The 24,959-nt window shown below is 46.1% G+C and overlaps 1 protein-coding gene across 3 annotated transcripts in view; it reads left to right on the top strand.

Annotated features, from left to right (window-relative positions):
- The window catches only part of LOC144486166 (NACHT, LRR and PYD domains-containing protein 3-like), a 152,687-nt gene that overhangs the window by 87,260 nt on the left and 40,468 nt on the right, over positions 1–24,959 (top strand). For all 3 annotated transcript variants that reach the window (XM_078204241.1, XM_078204240.1, XM_078204238.1), the window contains 3 exons: positions 11,972–12,058; positions 20,174–20,344; positions 24,659–24,829. In XM_078204241.1, coding sequence (XP_078060367.1) covers positions 11,972–12,058; positions 20,174–20,344; positions 24,659–24,829 — 429 coding nt within the window. The remainder of the gene's footprint in view (positions 1–11,971; positions 12,059–20,173; positions 20,345–24,658; positions 24,830–24,959) is intronic.

Here is a 24,959-nt window from a genome sequence, read left to right as displayed (position 1 = left end):
CTCAGAGTAGCTGAATGATCAACTGACCCTCCAACCCTCAGCTAAGTTTAACACTACTGCTCCAGGCTGGAGCCGCAGACTTGACTAAATTGGATTGACCCAGTCTTTTCGGTTGTGGTTACTACCTCCTGGCCCTCTCTTCATCCACTCCAACAAACTGAGATAGCTGGGAATTAAACCTGTATCAACTGCTTGGAAAGCAACTATGCTCGCTATGATATCACCATCATTGCATTTAGGGACACCTGTGGTGTAGGTGCACCCACAGTGCTGTGAAAAAGAGATTTCCAGGAGTTTGACCCAGTCACTGTGAAGGAACAGCGATATCTTTCCAAGTCAGGATGATGTGTATCTTGAAGGGAACTTCCAGGTGGAGATGTTTCCATTTATCTGCTTGTCCTTCAAGGGATAGAAATCACAGGATTGGAAGGTGCTGTGTAACGAGCCATTGGGAGTTGTTGCACTGCATCTTGTAGATGGTACACACTGCTCGCTCTGTACCTCTGTGGTGGATGGAATGAGTGTTGAAGGTGATGGGTGGAGAACCAGTCAACAAGCAGAGTTATCCTGGATGGTGGCGAGCTTCCTGAATCTTGAGCTGCGCTCATGCAGACAAGTGGATGGTATTCAATCAAATTCCTGACATGTGTCTTGTAGATGGTGGAAATGTTTTCGGAAGTGAGGAGGTGGGTTACTCTGTGCAGAAATCCTGGCCTTTAACCTTCTCTTATAGCCACAGTATTGATCTGGCTCATCTGCTTCTGATCAATGGTAACACCCAAGATGTTGATAGTTGGGGATTCATGGGGATGATAATCCCATTGAATGTAAAGGGATATGACTGTATTCTCTCTTGGTGGAAATAGTCATCGCCTGGGACTTCTCAGCCCTTCCCTTGTTCAAGCCTTGTTAAATATGGACAGGTCCTGCATCACTATCTCGCGGAGTTGAGAATGGTGCTGAACGTTGTACAGACATCAGCAAACATCTCCACTTCTGACCTGATGATGGAGGAAATGTAATTGATGAAGTTGCTGAAGATGGTTGGGCCTTAGGCACTCCCCTGAGAAATTCCTGCTGTGATTTCCTGGAGATGAGATGACCCTCTCTTCATCCACTCCGACAAACTGAGATAGCTGGGAATTAAACCCGTATCAACTGCTTGGAAAGCAACTATGCTCACAATTATATCACCGGCATTGCATTTAGTGACTCCTGTGGTGTAGGTGCACCCACAGTGCTGTGAGAAAGAGAGTTCCAGGATTTTGACCCGGTCACTGTGAAGGAACGGTGATATATTTCCAAGTCAGGATGGTGTGTATCTTGGAAGGGAACTTCCAGGTGGTGATGTTTCCATTCATCTGCTGCCCTTGTCCTTCCAGGGATAGAAATCACAGACCGGGCAGTGCTGTGTAACGAGCCATGGTGAGTTGTTGCACTGCATCTTGTAGATGGTCCAACAGCCACAACTAACTTCCTTTGTGCTGGTATTACTCCAATCGGCAGATAGTTTTCATAGAAAGAAATCATAGAAACCCTACAGTGCAGAAAGAGGCCACTCGGCCCATCGAGTCTGCACTGACCACAATCCCACCCAGGCCCTACTTCCATATCCCGACATATTTACCCACTAATCCCTCTAATCTACGCATCTCGGGACACTCGGGGCAATTTTTTTAGCATAGCCAATCAAACTAACCCGCACATCTTTGGACTGTGGGAGGAAACCGGAGCATCCGGAGGAAACCCACGCAGACACGAGGAGAATGTGCAAACTCCGCACAGACAGTGACCCGAGCCGGGAATCGAACCCAGGTCCCTGGAGCTGTGAAGCAGCAGTGCTAACCACTGTGCTACCGTGCTGCCCATTTCTAATTTCCATTGACTTCAGTTTTTCTCTGGCTCCTTTTTGCTACATGTGGCCATATTCTGCCTTGATGTCAAGGGCAGACACTCTCCCCTCTCATCCTGAGTTCAGCTCTGCTGTCCGTGTTTGCATCAAGGCTGTAATGAGGTAGGGGGCTGAGTGACCCTGAGTAAGCACAAGCTTCAAGTCAGATAGCAGGTCATTGCTAATTAAGTGTCACTTGTTAGTCTCGTGAGCCTTCCATTACTCTGCTGATGATCGAGAGTAGACTGATGGGGTGGTAAATGGACAGATTGGATTTGTTCTCTCCTTTTTGTTTACGGTCAGATCTGGACAATTTCCCACTATTTTGGGTAAACATCAGTGTTGTAGCTCAACTGGAACAGCTTGGCGAGGAACAGAGCAGCTTCTGGAGCAGTAATCTTCAGTACAGTTTCTGGAATGTTGTCAAGATCTGTGGTCTTTGCCGTATCCATTATCTTTAACTATTTCTTGACATCATGTGGGGTGAATGGAATGAGCTGATATCTGTGATGCTGGGGACCTCTGGATGGTTCAGCTACTGAAGTTAGTTACTAATATTTGAACCATATCTTTTGTACTGATGTGCGAGTCTCCTCCGTCATGAGGGTGGGATATTTGTGGAACCTCCTCCTTCTGTTGTTTCATCGTCCACTATCATTCACAGCTAAATGTGGCAGGACTGCAGAGCTTACATCTGAGCCGAGGAAACCAGAATTTCCTGAATGAGGAAACCTGCTGCTGGAAAATCTCAGTCAAACTGTCAGTGATATGAAACAGGATTTTCGGATAATCCTTTTCCTATGTGAGGATCTACCGGGAAGAGGGAACTCCCGGTAATTCCCGGAGATAGAACACGAGCCATACCTGCAGAAAATGTAGAGCCTGTTTACTGTGGAATGTAGCGGGAGACACCCCTCCCCTATAAACTAATCAAACAGAAATATTTCAACTTTCTAATGGGAGAATAATCTTTCCTGGTTGTATCAAATCTAGGGGATGGATCTTAAAGCAACAGTTAGCACAGTTTCACACTTTAACTCACCCTGAGATATTATACAGATGATATAATGTCAATAGTTAAGCACAGGGAATCCCGAGCGATCCACTCTCACAGCTTTATCATTTAACCCTCAGTAAAATGTACAATTCTCATAAAATCCTGGATTTATGTAACAGCAGAAATGATTTGAATTTCTGGAAACTTAGCAGGGTCAGTGAGATTCAGGAGGGTAATTCTGATGATCAGGAAATGAGACCAGAATGTGGGACATGTTTAAAAATTACTTGCTTGTTCACAGGATGTGGGCATCACCTCCTCGAGGGGCCATTAGCAGTGGGAAATAAATGCTGGTCTAGCCAGCGACACCCATATCCCATGGACAATTAAACAAAATATACATTTTGAGAGGTGTAAAACTGGTTTCCCCCAGTAGGCAAACCAGTGAGAGTGAATTGTTCAATTGTTTCAATGCTGACTATTGCCTTTTCCATTCAACAGAAAGGATTTGATATTTGATTTAATATTGTCACATTTATGAGTGCCAAAGCATACCGTACATAGGTACAAAACTACAGCGGTTCAAGAAGGCAGATTCTCGTGGGCAAATAGGCATCGGCAATAAATGTTGGCAAAACCAGCGATGATCACGTTCCTTGACTGAATAAAAGCATTATTGGGATAAATTTTAAATAATTAGAGGTGTAAAGGCCTCGTTACAAAATTTAAAAAAAGGATATTTCACTCTCCCAACAGAAACCATCTGATTATGTATGATGCCAGAAGGAAATTTGTTTCTCTTGTGTTCGGTACAGCTGACAGTTTGTGGCTAATTATTGTCAGGATTATTTTCCTGCACGCTGCCTCTGTTATGTATTATAGTTGGTGTGTGTTTTATCGGGACAGTGTCCTTTTATAAGTCATGTGATAACTGGTAACATCAGTCAGGGTCGCAGTGGAGGTTCAGTCTTGTATTAAACCTCAGTGTGCAGTTATGAAAAGAAACCTCCCTTAGGTTACAGCAGCCCACGCTGTTTCTGTTCCATGGTTCTGACTGCAGCCTCATAAAACCTGAATCACTCGCTGTGTTTAAAAAAATAGCTTTATTCACACTGTATTTGCATCTTTTGCAAATCACTTTAAATCTTGTTGTTGATCCTTGTCCGAGCAGCAACATTTTGATTTGCTCCCTGTTCTCTACAGCACCATCGCTATTTTGAACATTTCTATCAAATGTCCTCTCAGCATTCTTCCTTCCAAGGTGAACAACCTCTCCTATCGATCCTCGTGTCTGAAGTTTCACATCCCTGTAGCCAATCTTTTAAACATGTTCAGCGCTCTCTCCAATGTGTTCTAAGCCTTCCTAAAGTATGACGCACTGAACTGAGATCTAACTGATGTCTTTTGCAGGTTCAGCACAGCCTCCTTGCTCTTGTACTCTATGCCCCTATTGACAATGTTATGATCCCAGCTGATTTCTGGACAGTCAGGTCGAAGAGCAGAAACCCGGCTCAGTAAATCATAACTTTTATTTATTGTTTTATTATTTAGAAATGTAGATGAACAGAATAACAAGGTAGGTGATTAACTTTTAACAAAAGAATAAAACCTTTGTTAAAAAAATAACTGCAATGCCCCACCCCATCTAACTTCACAGATGTCTGCAGATCTGTAAGGATGACACGAGTTACAAAATAGATCTTATGTTTTAATGTTCCCAGTAAGTACACAGTTAATGTAAACCAACAATCCACCTGTGGTTCAGATATACCACTCTCTGAAACTCAGTGACAGATACCACCCAAAGTAACTTCAGTGGATTCTTCTTCAAATCCCCCCAAATGTTTGTAACAATGTGAGAAAACCGTCTCACTGGGACTGATGCTTCCGCTCCAGAAGCTCCACTCGAGAAACAAAAGCAGCTTTTGGAATCTTTTCAATGCTTTCTCTCAGGTGCCTTCACCAAGGATCCCTGTCCAATATTTCAAAGTTTCCTTTCATTATTCCTCCATACTCAGCCGTGCCAACAGACACCAGCGCCTCATAGTCTGTATGAAGGTGTCACCAACTTTAGGAATATATCAGATATCTGGATTCTCGTGAGCAAACTTTACAATGTCTGCATCTCGCAGCTCTGTCTTTAACTGGGAACCTCTCTCTGCTCCTCTCTTTAACTTCGGGAGCAGTCGCTAGTTCAGATTCAGGTTTTTTTTGTCTCTTTGACTTCTGTCTTCCTGGAACTCCTCTTTTCCTCCTTGGTTTCTGACGGTGATTTATCTTGTGGGTCCTGCTTTCTGAGTCCCTGCATTGCCCTGCCTCTCCTGGCAGCCTCTGTGAACTCCATCTTGCTTCTTGGGTTAACTGGTTGTAACTGAAACTCAGTGTTTCTATCATTCATTGTGGACTTCTGAATATAAGCAACCATTTTTTTAACCTCTATAACTCTGACAATGTCGTAAACCTGAAATTAAAATGCAGGGACACAAAAAACCCGCAGGCAGGCAGCTTTGTTTAACACGAAGTGAAATTAAAGTTTTGGCTCTTTCTTAACACACAAGCACAGAAACACAAATTAAACTTAAACTCATGAATTATTATCTGATGCCTACAAACATAAACTATTTCACAGCAGTAAAGCCCAAGATGCTGTATTCTTTATTAACTGCTGCCTACACTTGCCCTGCTAACGGCAATGATCAATGTACATATACGTCCAGTCCCTCTGCTCCTGCACTCTGTTAACTATTCTACCGATTATTTTATATTCCTTCCTCATGTGCATGTTACCAGAAAGTATCACCTCACCCGTCTCTGCATTGAACTTAATCTGCCACCTATCTGTACACTCCAATATTGTCCGTTTTTCAGTCCCAAGCTCCCCTCCTCACAGTATCCGATGCCTCAAAGGTTTCTGTGATCAACAAACTTTGACATTTTCCTCGAGACTGCAAATACCTAGATCATTCATATATATCAGGGAAAAGCAAGGATCCCAATACTGACCTCTCGGGTTCTCCACTACCGACATCCTCCAGCCTGAAAAATATCCATTACTCTTTGTTCATCCAATTTTGTATCCACGTTGCTACTTTCCCAGTTATTTTATGAGCTTATGCCACAAGCCTGTTGTGTCACTGCATCAAATGATTTTTGAATATCCATGTGCACCACATCAACAGCAGAACCATCACTGACCCTTTCTGTTGCTTCCTCCAATTCACAGCAATATAAAGCCAGTCGAAAATGGCATTTCTTTTTAACCAACCAATGAATTTAGTTTCCTCTGTGTCGCTATTAGATTCACCATTTCCCTTTTGAACTCAGCGTGGGCCGGCTCAGAGTAGCTGAATGATCAACTGACCCTCGGACCCTCAGCTAAGTTTAACACTACTGCTCCAGGCTGGAGCCGCAGACTTGACTAAATTGGATTGACCCACTCTTTTCGGTTGTGGTTACTGCCTCCTGGCCCTCTCTTCATCCACTCCAACAAACTGAGATAGCTGGGAATTAAACCCGTATCAACTGCTTGGAAAGCAACTATGCTCATTATTATATCACTGTCATTGCATTTAGTGACTCCTGTGGTGTAGGTGCTCCCACAGAGCTGTGAGAAAGAGAGTTCCAGGATTTTGACCCGGTCACTGTGAAGGAACGGTGCTATATTTCCAAGTCAGGATGGTGTGTATCTTGGAAGGAAACTTCCAGGTGGTGATGTTTCCATTCATCTGCTGCCCTTGTCCTTAGGGATAGAAATCACAAGTTTGGAAGGTGCTGTGTAACGAGCCATTGGGAGTTGTTGCACTGCATCTTGTAGATGGTACACACTGCTCGCTCTGTACCTCTGTGGTGTGATGGAATGAATGTTGAACGTGGAGCACTAGTCAACAAGCAGAGTTATCCTGGATGGTGGCGAGCTTCCTGAATCTTGAGCTGCACTCATGCAGACAAGTGGATGGTATTTAATAAAATTCCTGACATGTGTCTTGTCGATGGTGGAAATGTATTTGGAAGTCAGGAGGTGAGTTACTCTGCGCAGAGTTCCTGGCCTTCAATCTTCTCTAAAATCCACAGTAATGATATGTCTATTCTGTTTCTGGCCAATGGCAGCATCGAAGGTGCTGATAGTCAGGATTCAGGTGATGATAATCCCATTGAATGTAAAGGGAGATGATTGTATTCATTCTTGGCGGAGATGGTCATCGCCTGGCACTTGTCAGCCTTCCTTGAATATTGTTCAAGCCTTGCTAAATATGGACAGGTCCTGCATTACTATCTTGCGGAGTCGAGAATGGTGCTGAACGTTGTACAGACATCAGCAAACATCTCCACTTCTGACTTTATGATGGATGAAATTTAATTGATGAAGCAGCTGAAGATGGTTGGGACGAGAGCACTCTCCTGAGAACTTTCTGCTGTCATTTCCTGGAGTTGAGATGACCCTCTCTTCACCCACTCCCAACAAACTGAGATATCTGGGAATTAAACCCCTATCAACTGCTTGGAAAGCAACTATGCTCACAATTATATCACTGGAATTGCATTTAGGGACTCCTGTGGTGTAGGTGCTCCCACTGTGCTGTGCGAAAGAGAGTTCCAGGATTTTGACCCGGTCACTGTGAAGGAACGGTGCCATATTTCCAAGTCAGGATGGTGTGTATCTTGGAAGGGAACTTCCAGGTGGTGATGTTTCCATTCATCTGCTGCCCTTGTCCTTCCAGGGATAGAAATCACAGACTGGGCAGTGCTGTGTAACGAGCCATGGTGAGTTGTTGCACTGCATCTTGCAGATGGTCCAACAACCATAACTAACTTTGTTTGTGCTGGTGTTGCTCCAACCGGCAGATAGTTTTTTTTCTCTCATTTCCATTGACTTCAGTTTTTCTCTGGCTCCTTTTTGCTACATGTGGTCATATTCTGCCATGATGTCAAGGGCAGACACTCTCATCTCACATCCTGAGTTCAGCTCTGCTGTCCGTGTTTGCATCAAGGCTGTAATGAGGTTGGGGACTGAGTGACCCTGAGTTGCGTCGGTATTCACAAAGGAGAGGGATGTGTTGACTGGGAGTGTCTTGGAGGGGAATGTTGAACTGTTGGAGAAAATCTCCATTACAAAGGAGGAAGTGTTCGGTTTGTTAGAGAATATTAAGACTGACAAATCCCCAGGGCCTGATGGAATCTATCCAAGGCTGGGAGACGAGAGGTGAAATCGTTGGGCCTCTGACGCAAATCTTTGTCTCGTCACTGGACGCAGGTGAGGCCCCAGAGGATTGGAGGATAGCTAATGTGGTCCCGTTATTTAAGAAGGGTAGGAAGGATAACCCGGGTAATTATAGGCCGGTGAGCTTGACGTCCGTGGTGGGGAAGTTGTTGGAGAAGATTCTTAGAGATAGGATGTATGCGCATTTAGAAAGGAATAAACTCATTAACGATAGTCAGCATGGTTTTGTGAGAGGGAGGTCATGCCTCACTAACCTGGTGGTGTTTTTTGAAGAAGTGACCAGAATGGTTGACGAAGGAAGGGCCGTGGATGTTGTCTATATGGACTTTAGTAAAGCGTTTGACAAAGTCCCTCATGGTAGGCTAGTGAAAAAGGTTGGATCTCATGGGATAAAGGGGGAGGTGGCTAGATGGGTGGAGAACTCATAGAAGACAGAGGGTGGTAGTGGAAGGGTCTTTTTCCGGCTGGAGGCCTGTGACTAGTGGTGTTCCGCAGGGCTCTGTATTGGGACCTCTGCTGTTTGTGATTTATATAAACGATCTGGAAGAAGGAGTAACTGGGGTGATCAGTAAGTTTGCGGACGACACAAAACTGGCAGGACTTGCAGATAGTGAGGAACATTGTCAGAGGCTACAGAAGGATATAGATGGGCTGGAAATTTGGGCAAAGAAATGGCAGATGGAGTTCAATCCTGATGAATGCGAAGTGATGCATTTTGGTGGGAATAATGTAGGGAGGAGCTACAAGATAAATGGAAGAACCATAAAGGGTGTAGAGACGCAGAGGGACCTGGGTGTGCAAGTCCACAGATCTTTGAAGGTGACGTCACAGGTGGAGAAGGTGGTGAAGAAGGCATATGGCATGCTTGCCTTTATAGGACGGGGCATAGAGTATAAAAGTTGGGGTCTGATGTTGCGGTTGTATAGAACGTTGGTTCGGCCGCATTTGGAATACTGCGTCCAGTTCTGGTCGCCACACTACCAGAAGGACGTGGAGGCTTTGGAGAGAGTACAGAGGAGGTTTACCAGGATGTTGCCTGGTATGGAGGGGCTTGGTTATGAGGAGAGATTGGGGAAACTGGGGTTGTTCTCCTTGGAAAGACGGAGGATGAGGGGAGACTTAATAGAGGTGTATAAAATTATGAAAGGCATAGATAGGGTGAACGGTGGGAAGCTTTTCCCCCGGTCGGTGGTGACGTTCACGAGGGGTCATAGGTTCAAGGTGAAGGGGGGGAGGTTTAACACAGATATCAGAAGGACATATTTTACACAGAGGGTCGTGGGGGCCTGGAATGTGTTGCCGGGCAAGGTGGTGGAGGCGGACACACTGGGACCGTTTAAGACTTACCTCGACAGCTATATGAACGGAGTGGGAATGGAGGGATACAAAAGAGTTGTCTAGTTTGGACCAGGGAGCGGCGCGGGCTAATTGTTCTTTGTTTCTCGTTTCAAGGCTTCATTCTATGATCATCTTGTTGGTGCCAGTACAGAGCGAGACTGCGGATAGTTGGGAACCTATCTCGAGGGCAGGGAATTCAGATGGTGTTCGTAAAGCAGAAGTGGAAATGAATAGGGTTGGGTAGCATTTTCTGATCAGGGCCAGTGTGATCTCCTGGACTCGTTTCGATCGCCTCAGGGGGTCGGAGAGGAATTTCCCAGATTTTATTTTCCCCATATTGGCCCTGGGGTTTTCACTCTGGGTTTTCGCCTCTCCCTGGAGATCACATGGTCTGGAATGGGGGGGTGGGGGTGAGTTAATAGGTTGTGATGAACAAAGCATCGTAGCTGTGAGGGACAGCTCGGTGGATAGGATATTAGGATGTAGATAGGCTGGAAAATTGGGCGGGGATCCTGGATTCAGGATTCAATCCTGGACCGGGGAGCGGCGCGGGCTTGGAGGGCCGAAGGGCCTGTTCCTGTGCTGTATTGTTCTTTGTTCTTTGTTCTCAGCACAAGCTCAGAGTCAGCGAGCAGGTCATTGCTAATTAAATGCTGCTTGATAGTCTCGATGACGCCTTCCTCTGTTGGTGATTGAGAGGAGACTGATGGGGTGGTAAATGGACAGATTGGATTTGTTCTTTCCTTTTTGTTTACGGTCATATCTGGGCAATTTCCCACTATTTTAGGTAAATATCAGTGTCGTAGCTCTACTGGAACAGCTTGGCGAGGAACAGAGCAGCTTCTGGAGCAGTAATCTTCAGTACAGTTACTGGAATATTGTCAAGATCTGTGGTCTTTGCAGTATCCATTACCTTTAGCTATTTCTTGACATCATGTGGAGTGAATCGAATTCGCTGATAAATATCTGTGATGCTGGGGACCTCTGAACGGTTTAGCCACTGAAGTTAGTTACTAATATTTGAACCATATCTTTTGCACTGATGTATTAGTCGTCTCCGTCATGAGGATGGGATATTTGTGGAGCCTCCTCCTTCTGTTGTTTCATCATCCACTACCATTCACAGCTAAATGTGGCAGGACTGCAGAGCTTACATCTGAGCCGAGGAAACCAGAATTTCCTGAATGAGGAAACCTGCTGCTGGAAAATCTCCAGTCAAACTGTCAGTGATATGAAACCGGGTTTGCGGATAACCCTTTCCCTGGGCGGCACAGTAGCACAGTGGTTAGCACTGCTGCTTCACGGCTCCAGGGTCCCGAGTTCGATTCCCGGCTCGGGTCACTGTCTGTGCGGAGTTTGCACATTCTCCTCGTGTCAGCGTGGGTTTCCTCCGGGTGCTCCGGTTTCCTCCCACGGTCCAAAGATGTGCGGGTTAGGTTGATTGGCCAGTTTAAAAATTGCCCCTTAGAGTCCTGAGATGCGTAGATTAGAGGGATTTGCAGGTAAATATGTGGGGATAGGGCCTGGGTGGGATTGTGGTCGGTGCAGACTCGATGGGCCGAATGGCCTCCTTCTGCACTGTAGGGTTTCTATGATTCTATGATTCAATGTGAGGATCGACTGGAAGTAAGAACTCATGGTAATTCCCGGAGATAGAACACGAGCCAGACCTGCAGAAAATGTAGAGCCTGTTTACTGTGGAATGTAGCGGGAGACACCCCTCCCCTATAAACGAATCAAACAGAAATATTTCAACTTTCTAATGGGAGAATATTCTTTCCTTGTTGTATCAAATTTAGGGGATGGACCTTAAAGCAACAGTTAGCACAGTTTCACACTTTAACTTGACCTGAGATAGTATACAGATGTTATAATGTCAGCACAGGGAATCCCGAGCGATCCACTCTCACAGCTTTATTATTTAACCCTCAGTAAAATGTACAATTCTCAGAAAATCCTGGATTTATGTAACAGCAGAAATGATTTGAATTTTTGGAATCTTAGCAGGGTCAGTGAGATTCAGGAGGGTAATTCTGATGATCAGGAAATGAGACCAGAATGTGGGACATGTTTAAAAATTACTTGCTTGTTCACAGGATGTGGGCATCACCTCCTCGAGGGGCCATTAGCAGTGGGAAATAAATGCTGGTCTAGCCAGCGACACCCATATCCCATGGACAATTAAACAAAATATACATTTTGAGAGGTGTAAAAGAGTTAATTGTTCATCATTTTTCAATGCTGACTATTGCCTTTTCCATTCAACAGAAAGGGTTTGATATTATCTAATTTAATATTGTCACATTTATTAGTGCCAAAGCATGCCGTACATAGGGAAGGAAAGGAAAGAGTCCAGAATGCAGTGTCACAGTCACAGCTGGGGTGCAGAGAAAGATCAACTTGGATGAGATATAATATCGTAACTTGAATCAGGTCGCCACTCGTTTCTGACACAAAAATAGATCCAGCTATTTTTTCTGCTGAACATTAATCTGAATTTAATGTGTTTTTCACTTTCTCCATTTAGTCTGGGTTACAATGAAGTGAGAGATTCAGGAGTGAAACTAGTGTCTGCGGCTCTGAGGAATCCAGAATGTAAAATACGGAAACTGCAGTAAGTATCAGACTGTGTGAGATTGTGTTAATAATCAGTGGATGGTCTGACACTGTAAATTATTATCAGTGTCAGTAATCGTGTCATTAATAACCATTCCACATCATTCCTGTCAGTATTCGTGTTAAACACCACGGATTTACTCTGATTCCTGAAATCTTTATCTCTCTGATCTCCAGTTTGGAGAGTAACAGCCTCAGATATTCTCACCTCTGCTCTCAGTACAAACCAGTCAGTGATGTGTCTGAACCTGAGTTACAATAAACTGCGAGATTCAGGAGTGAAATAATTAACTAATCATTTATAATTATTCTCAAATCCATTCATGAGAATAAAAAAGATGGACAAAACAATTAAATGTTTATAGAATTCCCAGATATGGCTGATCGCATGTTCAATTTAGTTTAATTTGTCATTCAGATTATAGATGTTTATGTCTGTCGGCTTCTCAGTTTGATTAAATGTAGAAAACTGCTGTATATCGGTGAGGCAGATTACAAACTACATTGAATTCTGATGAGTTTTATCCCGAGGGATCCACTCTCAAATTTACGTTAAACGGAGCTTAAGGGGCATCTGAAAAGAGAATGCAGAGATGGAGGTGGGGAGGGTTATGAAGAGAATTCCAGAGCTTACAACCCAGCAGTTCAAGGCACAGCTCAGCTGGCAATGGCAATAATCACAGTGCAGAATAGTCTGAATGATGTCCCTATCAATAATGGACATTGCTTTTAAGAACACAAATAATGATACTAAATATACCATTGCTATCAGTATTCGTGTTATTAAAAACACTACCCGCTATTAGTAGACACAAAATAAGCTTGGGAGCAAAGTTGGAGACCATGAAATAAAAGAGGCAAAGGCAGCCTGGATATGAAGTTATCTGAGTGACAGGAAACAGGCAGGAGAGGTGAACTGTACCTTTTCATTTATCGGAAGCTGACAGTGGCTTTCCCCAGCAACCAGTACTGTGTTACTACGACTAATTTTCTTTACATATACTGCCAAATGAGACTTGGGTTTATCTAAAGATGAGATGTGAAGCTCCAGCACACGGCCACCAGAGCAGAGAGCGGACACAGCATATGATAGACCGAGCTCAATCACACCAAAACCAATGGATCAGATCAGAGATCTGCTGCCTTGCCATATCCAGTCATAAATAGTGTTACACATGCCACAAATGGTGGACATGCCGCTTACATGAGGTGACACGGTGGCACAGTGGTCAGCACTGCTGCCTCACAGCGCCAGGGGCCAGGGTTCAATTCCGGCCTTGGGTGACTTTATGTGTAGAGTTTGCACATTCTCCCAGTGTCTGTGTGGGTTTCCTCTGGGTGCTCCAATTTTCTCCCACAGTTCAAAGATGTGCAGGTTCGGTTGATTGGCTACACTAAGTTGTCCCTTGGTGTCTCAGGGTGCGTAAGTTACAGGGATTAGTGGGCCATATATGTGGAGTTACAGAGATAGGGCCTGGGTATGATATTCTTTCAAAGAATTGGTGAGGACTCAATGGGCCAAAGGGCCTCCTTCTACACTGTGGGAATTCTATGATTCTATAAACATGCTACAAGAATTCCATCATTACTGATGAGGGAACCCAGAGCATCAGTGCCATCTTCAGCCAGAAGTGCTGAGTAGAATGATTAATCTCGGCCTCCTCCTGAGGTCCCCAACATGACAGATGACCATTTGATTCACTGCATGTGAGGTAAAGAAATGACTGAACGCGCTGCGTGCTGCAAACTCTGTCAGCCTGGCTGTACTCCAGCAATGGTACTGAAGAATTGTGCTCCATAACTAGCCATTCCCCTAGCCAAGCTGTTCCAGTACAGCTACAACACTGGATCTATCGGACAATGTGAAAAAAAACAGGGCAAATCCAATCTGATGAATTGCTGCTCCATCAGTCTGCTCTTGAACGTCAGAAAAGTGTCATCCTTCCAGTGCCTCATGAACATCACTGCAGGAGTTCCTGAGGGTGATGTCCAAATCCCAACCACCTTCAATTGCTTTATCAATGTCCTGCCTTCCATTATAATGTCAGTAGTGAGGATGCTCACTAATGATTGCACAATGCTCAGTACTGTTCACAATTCCTCAGAGACTGAAGCAGTCCAGGCCCATAAACAGCAAGACCTGAACAAAACAGAAAATGCTGGAAAGGCTCAGCATGTCTGACAGCTTCTGTGGAGAGAGAACAGCTCACCCTTTGAATCTGGATGACTCTTCGACAGAGCTAGCGTCTTAAGCTCTGAAGAACTTTCAGGCTTAACCTGATAAATGGCAAGTAATGTTTCACTGCACAAATGCCAGGCAAGGACCATCTCCAACAGACGGGAATCTAACCATAATTCCCTTTACATTGAATGGCAGCACCATTGCTGAATCCTCGACCATCAACATCCTGAGTGGTGGGGGCGCACTGGGACTATTGAACAGACACTGAACTGTAAACACTATGGCTCCAAGGGTAGATCACAGTCTGGGAATTCGGAGATGAGGAACTCGCCTCCTGTCTCCCAAATTTTTCCCACCATCTCCAAGGCACAAGTCAGCAGTGTGATGGAATCTGCTCATCTTGCTGGATTGACTGCAACTTCAAAAACACTGAAGAAGCTCATCCATGGAAAAGGAGCCCACTGGATCAGCTGGCCATTCACCAAACTAAACATTGGCTGTCTCTACCACTGACGCACAGTGGCAGTATTTTACCACATACAAGGTGGAATGTAGCAGCTCACCAAGGTTCCTGAGCCAGCATCATCCAAACAGGCACTATCCATCACCGAGATGGCCAAGGATATCAGAAGGATGGGACACCAACCAGCTTCAGAATTCTTTCCAAACCACACACCATTCTGACTTGGAATATATTGCTTTTCCATCACTGATGCGGGATCGTAATCCCGGATGTCCCTTCCTAGCGGTTTTGTACCAGATGCTCTGCAGAATTTAAGAAGATGGCTCACCACCTCCTTCTCAAAAGCAATTGGGGATGGGCTGCAAGTGTTGGCATTGCCAGTGATACCATCATCCCTTGAAAGAATTAATAAAGACAAGCGCTACCCACTGTAGAGGTGGGTAATTGTGCCTGTGTGTAACCCAAACACAGTCACGGAAGAGAGAAAAAACAGCTGCGACAGGACAAATAGTGTGACCATTGCACAGGCCAGAGGAATTCTAAAGATAGATCTGGTGGAACTATTTAATATACTCAGCGAGGGTCTCAAATGTCCTGGTGTTGTGCTGTGTTCCATACAACCTGGATCTAGAGTGGAGAAGCTTTGAACAAAGTGTGATGCAATACAATGTTGACCAGATGCTTCATGATGAGGAACCCCATGGACCACAGGCCAGGGACATGGGATATGTGTCAGGGAGGATGGAGATTCAGTAATGCAGACATGTTTTCCAAGAACCTTAACTCACACAGCCATTCAGTGTAATAAATCTTCACCATCTCCAGCACTGTTGCTGTTTCTGTGAATGTTTTATAATTTCCCTGGAGCCGTCACGACATGAAACAAAGGTATTGGAATTGTATTGACCTGATTCAGTGCTGTATTTCCCATCTCACATTCCCAGTGAACTGTTAAAGACCCAGTAAAATGGTGAAGCATTTTTTTAGTGGTGCTCCATCTCTGAATTTACTCAAAATACAGACATAACAAAGTGACCAGTAATAACAAAGTATAATCCTGTGAAACCCAAGGAAGCAACCCCACCATGACAACCACCGGCATCCCCGCACTTTCCGCTGAGCTGCAGGCAGCATCTTACCTCTCTCCTCTCCTCTGGGAATTTTGATGACCGTGGCCTTTGTCCTCGGATTTCCTGAGTCCTGGAAGGATCCGGCCAACTGCGGGTCCTCTGCACAGATGCTGGAGTTGTCTCTGTCATCATAGCTTCGTGAGGTGCTTGTGTCACAGTCGGAGCAGAAGGGGACCCACTGCCCACACCAGAGGCATCCTGAGAGGAGCTCCCGAATACTGCAGGCAGCCGCTCCTCTATCCATTCAGGGCAAACTGGACCCTCCCTGCTCAGCTGGGGAGGTCCTGGCAGTTACTCCAGCCACATTTTCCCACCCCTCCCGCAGCCCGTGTTCCACAGAGCTCATGGAGGTGGTGAGAACATGCAGGTTCATGTGTATTTCCTGTGGGTGATAGGCTGGATGTGACTCTCCATGAAGGTCACCAATCTCTCTGTGGAGGATGCTATTTGTGCTCAGACCTGAGACATGGTAACACTGCTGGCCTGGATTGACTCCTCCATCCTTTGTGTATGGATACACACAGCCTTTGGAAACTCCACCAAATGTTAAAGTATCCTACGCTGCAGCTCCAGTATCTGCTGCATTGTTAAAGACTCCAGTCACATTTCATCTTCCTGAAGCTGACAATGACCTGTCCCCTCGAGAGTGTGAGTGAACTCAGCTATTCCTGCCTCCATCAGCTGTTCGGGTTTCTGTGTGCTCTCCTGTGCTGCCAGATTGTAACCCCTTTGCTAATCGTGAGAGACATTATCTGCTCTGGCGGACGTTATAGAGTATAATGTGACAATCCATCCTCTGACCCCTCCCCATCTTCAGAGCTACACGCCTGTCTCCCGCTCACCGCAGCTGTTGATTTGTGAGAGAGTGAAGAATGTTAGAGGGTAATGCACATTCCAACATGTCCTGCAGACTGTTCCTAACCCAGAGCTCCATGTGACCAATGGAAGACACACAAGCACCAGGTTTTGGACTCAGCAGCAGAGTCTCTCCTGTGCCCATCCATTCACTCACTCACTCTCTCTGGATCCACAACCCATCTCACCATCCGCGATTGCCCACCCAGCCTCCAGGTCTCCCAGCTCCAGCACTGCATCTTCCATTGGCATAAGGATGACACAATCCAGACACTGTCATTCTTGGCTCCTTCTCTGATGGGTGAGTATCAATGGAAATTTATGTTCTTGTAGAAGAGGGCACACAGCGTCAAAGACACACACAAACCTGACGCTAATTTAGACTGCCCATCATGGGACCACCAGGATGGTCACTCAGTGTTGGCAGTGCAGCAGCCATCTCTGACTGACTCTTTACTCAGAGAGCGGTTGGGGTGTGGAATGGACTGCCTGCTGTCATAGTGAAGTCGGACACTTTAGGAACTTTCAAGCGGTTATTGGATAGGCAGATGGAGCACACTAGAATGATAGGGAGTGGGATAGCTTGATCTTGGTTTTGGACAAAGCTCGGCACAACATCGTGGGCCGAAGGGTCTGTACTGTGCTGTACTGTTCTATGTCCTATGTTCCATGTAACCCTTCACAGAGAGGCTGACATGTTCCTGAAGATTGATGCTGCTGTCTGGACATTGCCAGTGTCTGGGTGGAGATGGTCTTTCCACAATTTCTCTTTCATCCTTATTCACATATCAGCCTGTAGGCTTAACGCTCACCTTGTCAGAACATATCAGATTATTCATCTTTTGCCTCATTGCAGCCACTGCTCAGACCCTTGGCAGTGTCTATCCAGACTTGCTTGGGTTGATGTGACAGGTCTCCTTCTCCAGTCCTGAGGGAACAGAACCTTCCTCCAAACCGAAATAGCCTTGAGAATTTCCAGGGAAGTGTCAGCGAATTGGGTTGAATCTGCCTTCTGCCATTTCAGCCCTTTGTTCATTAACCAGGGCTCCCTCACTGCTCCCTTCAGAGCCTTTAAAAGTGCTGCTGGCTGCCTTTTAATCTGGTGCTAGGTTTGCCTGAATTGTGCTGTCCCCTGCAGCCAGTGGTTAAGCTCTGGAATGCACAGGGATTTGGGGGAAGGTGGGGGAATGCCACTTAGTGAATTGCTCATTCGGAGAGTCAGTGCAGACACGATGGGCCGAGTGGCCTCCTTCTGATCTCTAACAATACTGTGATTCTGCCTGTGCTGCCTGAGTGGACGGATTTCCCGAACCTGTCAGACATTTACTGTGCCCGTTCTGGCTCTGTGTGGAGTTGGTTAGTTCAGTTGGTTCGGTGTCTCCAGCGTGATGTAGAATGACGCTGTTGTTGAGGGTTTGGTCCTCGTACTGGCTGTGGGGTTAATGGAGTCCCAACTCTTCCCATATCCCCACGTTTACTAAGTTGTATCCCTGAAGTGACATGTACCAAATTGTGTCTCTTTCTATTGGAGAGATTTCATTGGGGAATGTGGCTACTAACACTGTCCACACGGCAACATCACCAACTTCCAGTTGAAATATCGATAACATTTTCAACCACTGTCTCCACAGAATTCTTACGGAGCACAATGAGGCCATTTGGCCCATCGTGTCTGCACCAGCTCACCAAATTGACATTCGAAATTCGTGTCATTCTCCAGCCTTTTTGTCGTATCCATTTTCGTAGCTCATTGCCTATCTTCAAAAAATCATCTAATTCCTTTTTGACTGCTTCGATGCAGCCGACCTCCACCACACTTCCCGGCTGTGAATTCCAGACCCGAACCACTGGCAGTGTGAGAAAGGTTTCTGTCGCATCATCCTCAACCCCACCACACACTCCATTCCTGAGCCCCAGTTAGAATACTCACTGTCTCCATCTCCTGGTGTCCCTGTCTAACTGCACTCAGTTACCCCCCTCACTGTCTCCATCTCCTGGTGTCCCTGTCTAACTGCACTCAGTTACCCCCTCACTGTCTCCATCTCCTGGTGTCTCTGTCTAACTGCACACAGTTAGAATACTCACTGTCTCCATCTCCTGGTGTCCCTGTCTAACTGCACTCAGTTACCCCCCTCACTGTCTCCATCTCCTGGTGTCCCTGTCTAACTGCACTCAGTTAGAATACTCACTGTCTCCATCTCCTGGTGTCCCTGTCTAACTGCACTCAGTTACCCCCCTCACTGTCTCCATCTCCTGGTGTCCCTGTCTAACTGCACTCAGTTACCCCCTCACTGTCTCCATCTCCTGGTGTCTCTGTCTAACTGCACTCAGTTAGAATACTCACTGTCTCCATCTCCTGGTGTCCCTGTCTAACTGCACTCAGTTACCCCCCTCACTGTCTCCATCTCCTGGTGTCCCTGTCTAACTGCACTCAGTTAGAATACTCACTGTCTCCATCTCCTGGTGTCCCTGTCTAACTGCACTCAGTTACCCCCTCACTGTCTCCATCTCCTGGTGTCTCTGTCTAACTGCACACAGTTAGAATACTCACTGTCTCCATCTCCTGGTGTCTCTGTCTAACTGCACTCAGTTAGAATACTCACTGTCTCCATCTCCTGGTGTCTCTGTCTAACTGCACTCAGTTACCCCCCTCACTGTCTCCATCTCCTGGTGTCTCTGTCTAACTGCCCTCAGTTAGAATACTCACTGTCTCCATCTCCTGGTGTCTCTGTCTAACTGCACTCAGTTAGAATACTCACTGTCTCCATCTCCTGGTGTCCCTGTCTAACTGCACTCAGTTAGAATACTCACTGTCTCCATCTCCTGGTGTCTCTGTCTAACTGCACTCAGTTAGAATACTCACTGTCTCCATCTCCTGGTGTCTCTGTCTAACTGCACTCAGTTACCCCCTCACTGTCTCCATCCCCTGGTGTCTCTGTCTAACTGCACACAGTTAGAATACTCACTGTCTCCATCTCCTGGTGTCTCTGTCTAACTGCACTCAGTTACCCCCCTCACTGTCTCCATCTCCTGGTGTCTCTGTCTAACTGCCCTCAGTTAGAATACTCACTGTCTCCATCTCCTGGTGTCTCTGTCTAACTGCACTCAGTTAGAATACTCACTGTCTCCATCTCCTGGTGTCTCTGTCTAACTGCACTCAGTTAGAATACTCACTGTCTCCATCTCCTGGTGTCTCTGTCTAACTGCCCTCAGTTAGAATACTCACTGTCTCCATCTCCTGGTGTCTCTGTCTAACTGCACTCAGTTAGAATACTCACTGTCTCCATCTCCTGGTGTCCCTGTCTAACTGCACTCAGTTAGAATACTCACTGTCTCCATCTCCTGGTGTCTCTGTCTAACTGCACTCAGTTAGAATACGCATTGAATGTCCCGCGCTGTACATTATTATTGTTAATGATCTTATTCTTAAAAACACTGTGGATTTACCCTGATTCCTGTTATGTTTCTCTCTCTGATCTCCAGTCTCTATGGTAACGATCTCACCGATTCTTGTGCCGAGGACCTGGCCTCTGCTCTCAGTACAAACCGCTCACTGATAGATCTGGATCTGGGTTCCAATAACCTGGGAGATTCAGGAGTGAAACTGATGTCTGTGGCTCTGAGGAATCCGGACTGTAAAATACAGAAACTGGAGTAAGTAGCAGACTGTGTGAGATTGTGTTTATAATAACTGAATATTCAACAATATAATTTCACCACTGGTATTTGTATAAAAAACACTGCCCATTACTATTGGCGTCAGTTATGAATAAGGAAAACTGCTTTTCCTCTGACTCCTGTTGCTTCTCTCTCTGATCCCTGAGCAATGGGATGTCAGTCCCACAGATCCTTATGTTGAGGGAGTGGGGGAATAATGTTATGGTTCACCCTCTGAGGTCCAGTCATTGGCAACTGCAAACTGTATTGAATTTCTACCTTCGGGTGTGCTGACTCTCAGAATCCCCAACCTGATCCAATCTCATGACTTCATATTATAAGATCCGACAGCTTTGACAAATCAACAGAAAAGGCAATGAGGGACAATTCGCCTGGGAGCAAAGGTCGCCAGTCACAAATCTGATAGGTTTGTGGTCACAGCACAGCTGAAGTAACGTATATAGTTTTGGTCACCTTATGAACGTATTTTATAAACATTTGAGAAAATGTTGGCTTGAGTCTTTCATGGCATGCCAGGCTTATCTTATGAAAAAATATAGAAATTATTCATCCGATACTCACTGCAATTGGGACGAACCACGGCTGATCATGGTCGGCAGGGTGGTAGAGCTGTTAGCACTGCTGACTCAGAGCGCCAGAGACCCGTGTCAATTCCGGCCTTGGGTGACAGATTGTGTGGAGTTTGCATGTACTCTCCGTGTCTGCGCAGGTTTCCTTCAGTTACTCCAGTTTCCTCCCACATGCCAAAGATGTGCACGCTAGTTTGAGCGGCGATGGTAAATTGACACTTCACGTCAGGGGGATTTGCAGAGTTAATATGTAGGGTTACTGTTATAGGGCCTGGGCGGGATTGTTGTTAGTGAAGGATTGATGGGCCGAATGGCCCACAGCTTGTCTGGACTTGCAGAATCTCACTGGCTGTCCTGTCTGGAGACAATACACATCTCTTTAACCTGTGCTTAATGCTCCCTCCACTCACACTGTTTGTACCTTTACGACTTGATTATCTGTAAAGACTGCATTCCAGTCATTATTCTGTAAATTGAGTTTGTGTCTCTGTATGCCCTGTTTGTGAGCATTTCTACACTCCACCTGACGAAGGGGCAGTGCTCCGAAAGCTAGTGGCATTTGCTACCAAATAAACCTGATGGACTTTAACCTGGTGCTGTTAAACTTCTGACTGTTCCTAACCCAGAGCTCCATGTGACCAATGATGAACACACAAGCTCCAAGTTATGGACTCAGCAGCAGAGCCTCTCCGGTGCCCATCCATTCACTCACTCTCTCTCTCTCTGGATCCATAACCCATCTCACCATCAGCGATTGCCCACCCAGCCTCCAGGTCTCCCAGCTCCAGCACTGCATCTTCCATTGGCATAAGGATGACACAATCCAGACACTGTCACTCTTGGCTCCTTCTCTGACGCTCTGTGCCCTCTTCTACAAGCACATAAATTTCCATTGATACTCACCCATCAAAGACACACACAAGCCTATGGTGCTGCCAGACTGCCCATCATGGGAGCACCAGGATGGGCACTCAGTGTCGGCAGTGCAGCAGTCATCTCTGACTGACCGGAACCCTTCACAGAGAGGCTGACATGTTCCTGAAGATTGATGCTGCTGTCTGGACATTGCCTGTGTCTGGGTGGAGATGTTCTTTCCACCATTCCTCTTTCATCCTTATTCACATATCAGCCTGTAAGTTTAACGCTCACCTTGTCAGAACATATCAGGTTATTGATCCTTTGCCTCACTGCAGCCACGTGCTGCCTGCTCTGGCCCTCGGCAGTTTCTATCCAGACTTGCTTGGGTTGATGTGACAGGTCTCCTCCTCCAGTCCTGAGGGAACAGAACCTCCCTCCAAACCGATATAGCCTTGAGAATTTCCAGGGAAGTGTCAGCGAATTGGGTTGAATCTGCCTTCTGCCATTTCAGCTCTTTGTTCATTAACCAGGACTCCCTCACTGCTCCCTTCAGAGCCTTTAAAAGTGCTGCTGGCTGCCTTTAAATCTGGTGCCAGCTCTGCCAGAATGGGGCCTTCCCCTGCAGACAGTGGTTAAGCTCTGGAATGCACAGGGTTTTGGGGGAAGGTGGGGGGACGACACTTAGTGAGTTGCTCATTCGGAGAGTCAGTGCAGACACAATGGGCCGAATGGCCTCCTCCTGCTCTGTAACAATTCAGTGATTCTGCCTGTGCTGCCTGAGTGCACGGATTTCCCGAACCTGTCAGATATTAATGTGCCTGTTTGGTTATATGTGGAGTTGGTTAGTTCATTTGGTTTGGTGTTTAGAGTGTGATGTAGAATGATGCTAAATCTGAGGGTTTGGTCCTCTTACCGGCTGTGGGGTTCATGGAATCCCATCTCCTCCCATTGCCGCACGTTTATTAAATTGTATCCCTGAAGCTACATGTAACAAATTGTCTCTCTCTCTATTGGAGAGAAACACAAAGAACAAAGAAAATTACAGCACAGGAACAGGCCCTTCGGCACTCCAAGACTGCACCCACCATGCTGCCTGACTTAACTAATACCCCCTACCCTTCCGGGGACCATATCCCTCTATTCCCATCCTATTCATGTACTTGTCAAGACGCCCCTTAAACGTCACCACCATATCTGCTTCTACTACCTCCCCCAGCAACGAGTTCCAGGCGCCCACTACTCTGTGTAAAAAATCTGCCTCGTACATCTCCTTTAAACCTTGCCCCTCGCACCTTAAACCTGTACCCCCCCTAGTAATTGACTCTTCTACCCTGTGAAAAAGCTTCCGACTATCCACTCTGTCCATGCCTCTCATAATCTTGTCGACCTATATCAGGTCTCCCCTCAACCTCCGTCGCTCCAGTGAGAACAAACCAAGTTTCTCCAACCTCTCCTCATAGCTGATGCCCTCCATACCAGGCAACAGCCTGGTCAATCTTTTCTGTACCCTCTCCAAAGCCTCCACATCCTTCTGGTAGAGTGGCGACCAGAATTGAACACTATATTCCAAGTGCGGCCGAACGAAGGTTCTATAAAGCTGCAACATGACTTGACAATTTTTAAACTCAATGTCCCGGCCGATGAAGGCAAGCATGCCGTATGCCTTCTTAACTACCTTCTCCACTTGCATTGCCACTTTCAGTGATCTGTGGACCTGTACACCCAGATCCCTTTGCCTATCAGTATTAACATTTTATTGAGGACTATGGCGACTAACATTGTCCACACGGCAACATCACCAACTTCCAGTTGAAATATCGATACATTTCCAACCACTATCTTCACAGAATTCTTACGGAGCACAATGAGGCCATTTGGCCCATCGTGTCTGCACCAGCTCACCAAATTAGCATTAGGAATTTGAGTCATTCTCCAGCGTTTTTCTCGTATCCTCGCTCATTCTTTATATTCAAATAATCATCTAATTCCTTTTTGACTGCTTCGGTGCAGCCGACCTCCACCACACTTCCCGGCTGTGAATTCCAGACCCGAACCACTGGCAGTGTGAGAAAGGTTTCTGTCGCATCATCTTCAACCCCACCACACACACCATTCCTGAGCCCCAGTTAGAATACTCACTGTCTCCATCTCCTGGTGTCCCTGTCTAACTGCACTCAGTTACCCCCTCACTGTCTCCATCTCCTGGTGTCTCTGTCTAACTGCACTCAGTTATCCCCCTCACTGTCTCCATCTCCTGGTGTCCCTGTCTAACTGCACTCAGTTACCCCCCTCACTGTCTCCATCTCCTGGTGTCTCTGTCTAACTGCACTCAGTTACCCCCCTCACTGTCTCCATCTCCTGGTGTCTCTGTCTAACTGCACTCAGTTACCCCCCTCACTGTCTCCATCTCCTGGTGTCTCTGTCTAACTGCACTCAGTTACCCCCCTCACTTTCTCCATCTCCTGGTGTCTCTGTCTAACTGCACTCAGTTAGAATACTCACTGTCTCCATCTCCTGGTGTCTCTGTCTAACTGCACTCAGTTAGAATACTCACTGTCTCCATCTCCTGGTGTCCCTGTCTAACTGCACTCAGTTAGAATACTCACTGTCTCCATCTCCTGGTGTCTCTGTCTAACTGCACTCAGTTACCCCCCTCACTGTCTCCATCTCCTGGTGTTTCTGTCTGACTGCACTCAGTTAGAATACTCACTGTCTCCATCTCCTGGTGTCTCTGTCTAACTGCACTCAGTTAGAATACTCATTGAATGTCCCGCGCTGTACATTATTATTGTTAATGATCTTATTCTTAAAAACACTGTGGATTTACCCTGATTCCTGTTATTTTTCTCTCTCTGATCTCCAGTCTGTCTGGTAACGATCTCACAGATTCTTGTGCCGAGGACCTGGCCTCTGCTCTCAGTACAAACCGCTCACTGATAGATCTGAATCTGGGTGCCAATAAACTGGGAGATTCCGGAGTGAAACTGCTGTCTGTGGCTCTGAGGAATCCGGACTGTAAAATACAGGAACTGGTGTAAGTAGCAGACTGTGTGAGATTGTGTTTATAATAACTGAATATTCAACAATATAATTTCACCACTGGTATTTGTATAAAAAACACTGCCCGTTACTATTGGCGTCAGTTATGAATCAGGAAAACTGCT

The sequence above is a fragment of the Mustelus asterias genome, unplaced genomic scaffold (genome assembly GCF_964213995.1).
Source record: "Mustelus asterias unplaced genomic scaffold, sMusAst1.hap1.1 HAP1_SCAFFOLD_292, whole genome shotgun sequence".
Lineage (NCBI taxonomy): Eukaryota > Metazoa > Chordata > Chondrichthyes > Carcharhiniformes > Triakidae > Mustelus > Mustelus asterias.
This window is presented reverse-complemented; position numbering and strand designations above follow the sequence as displayed.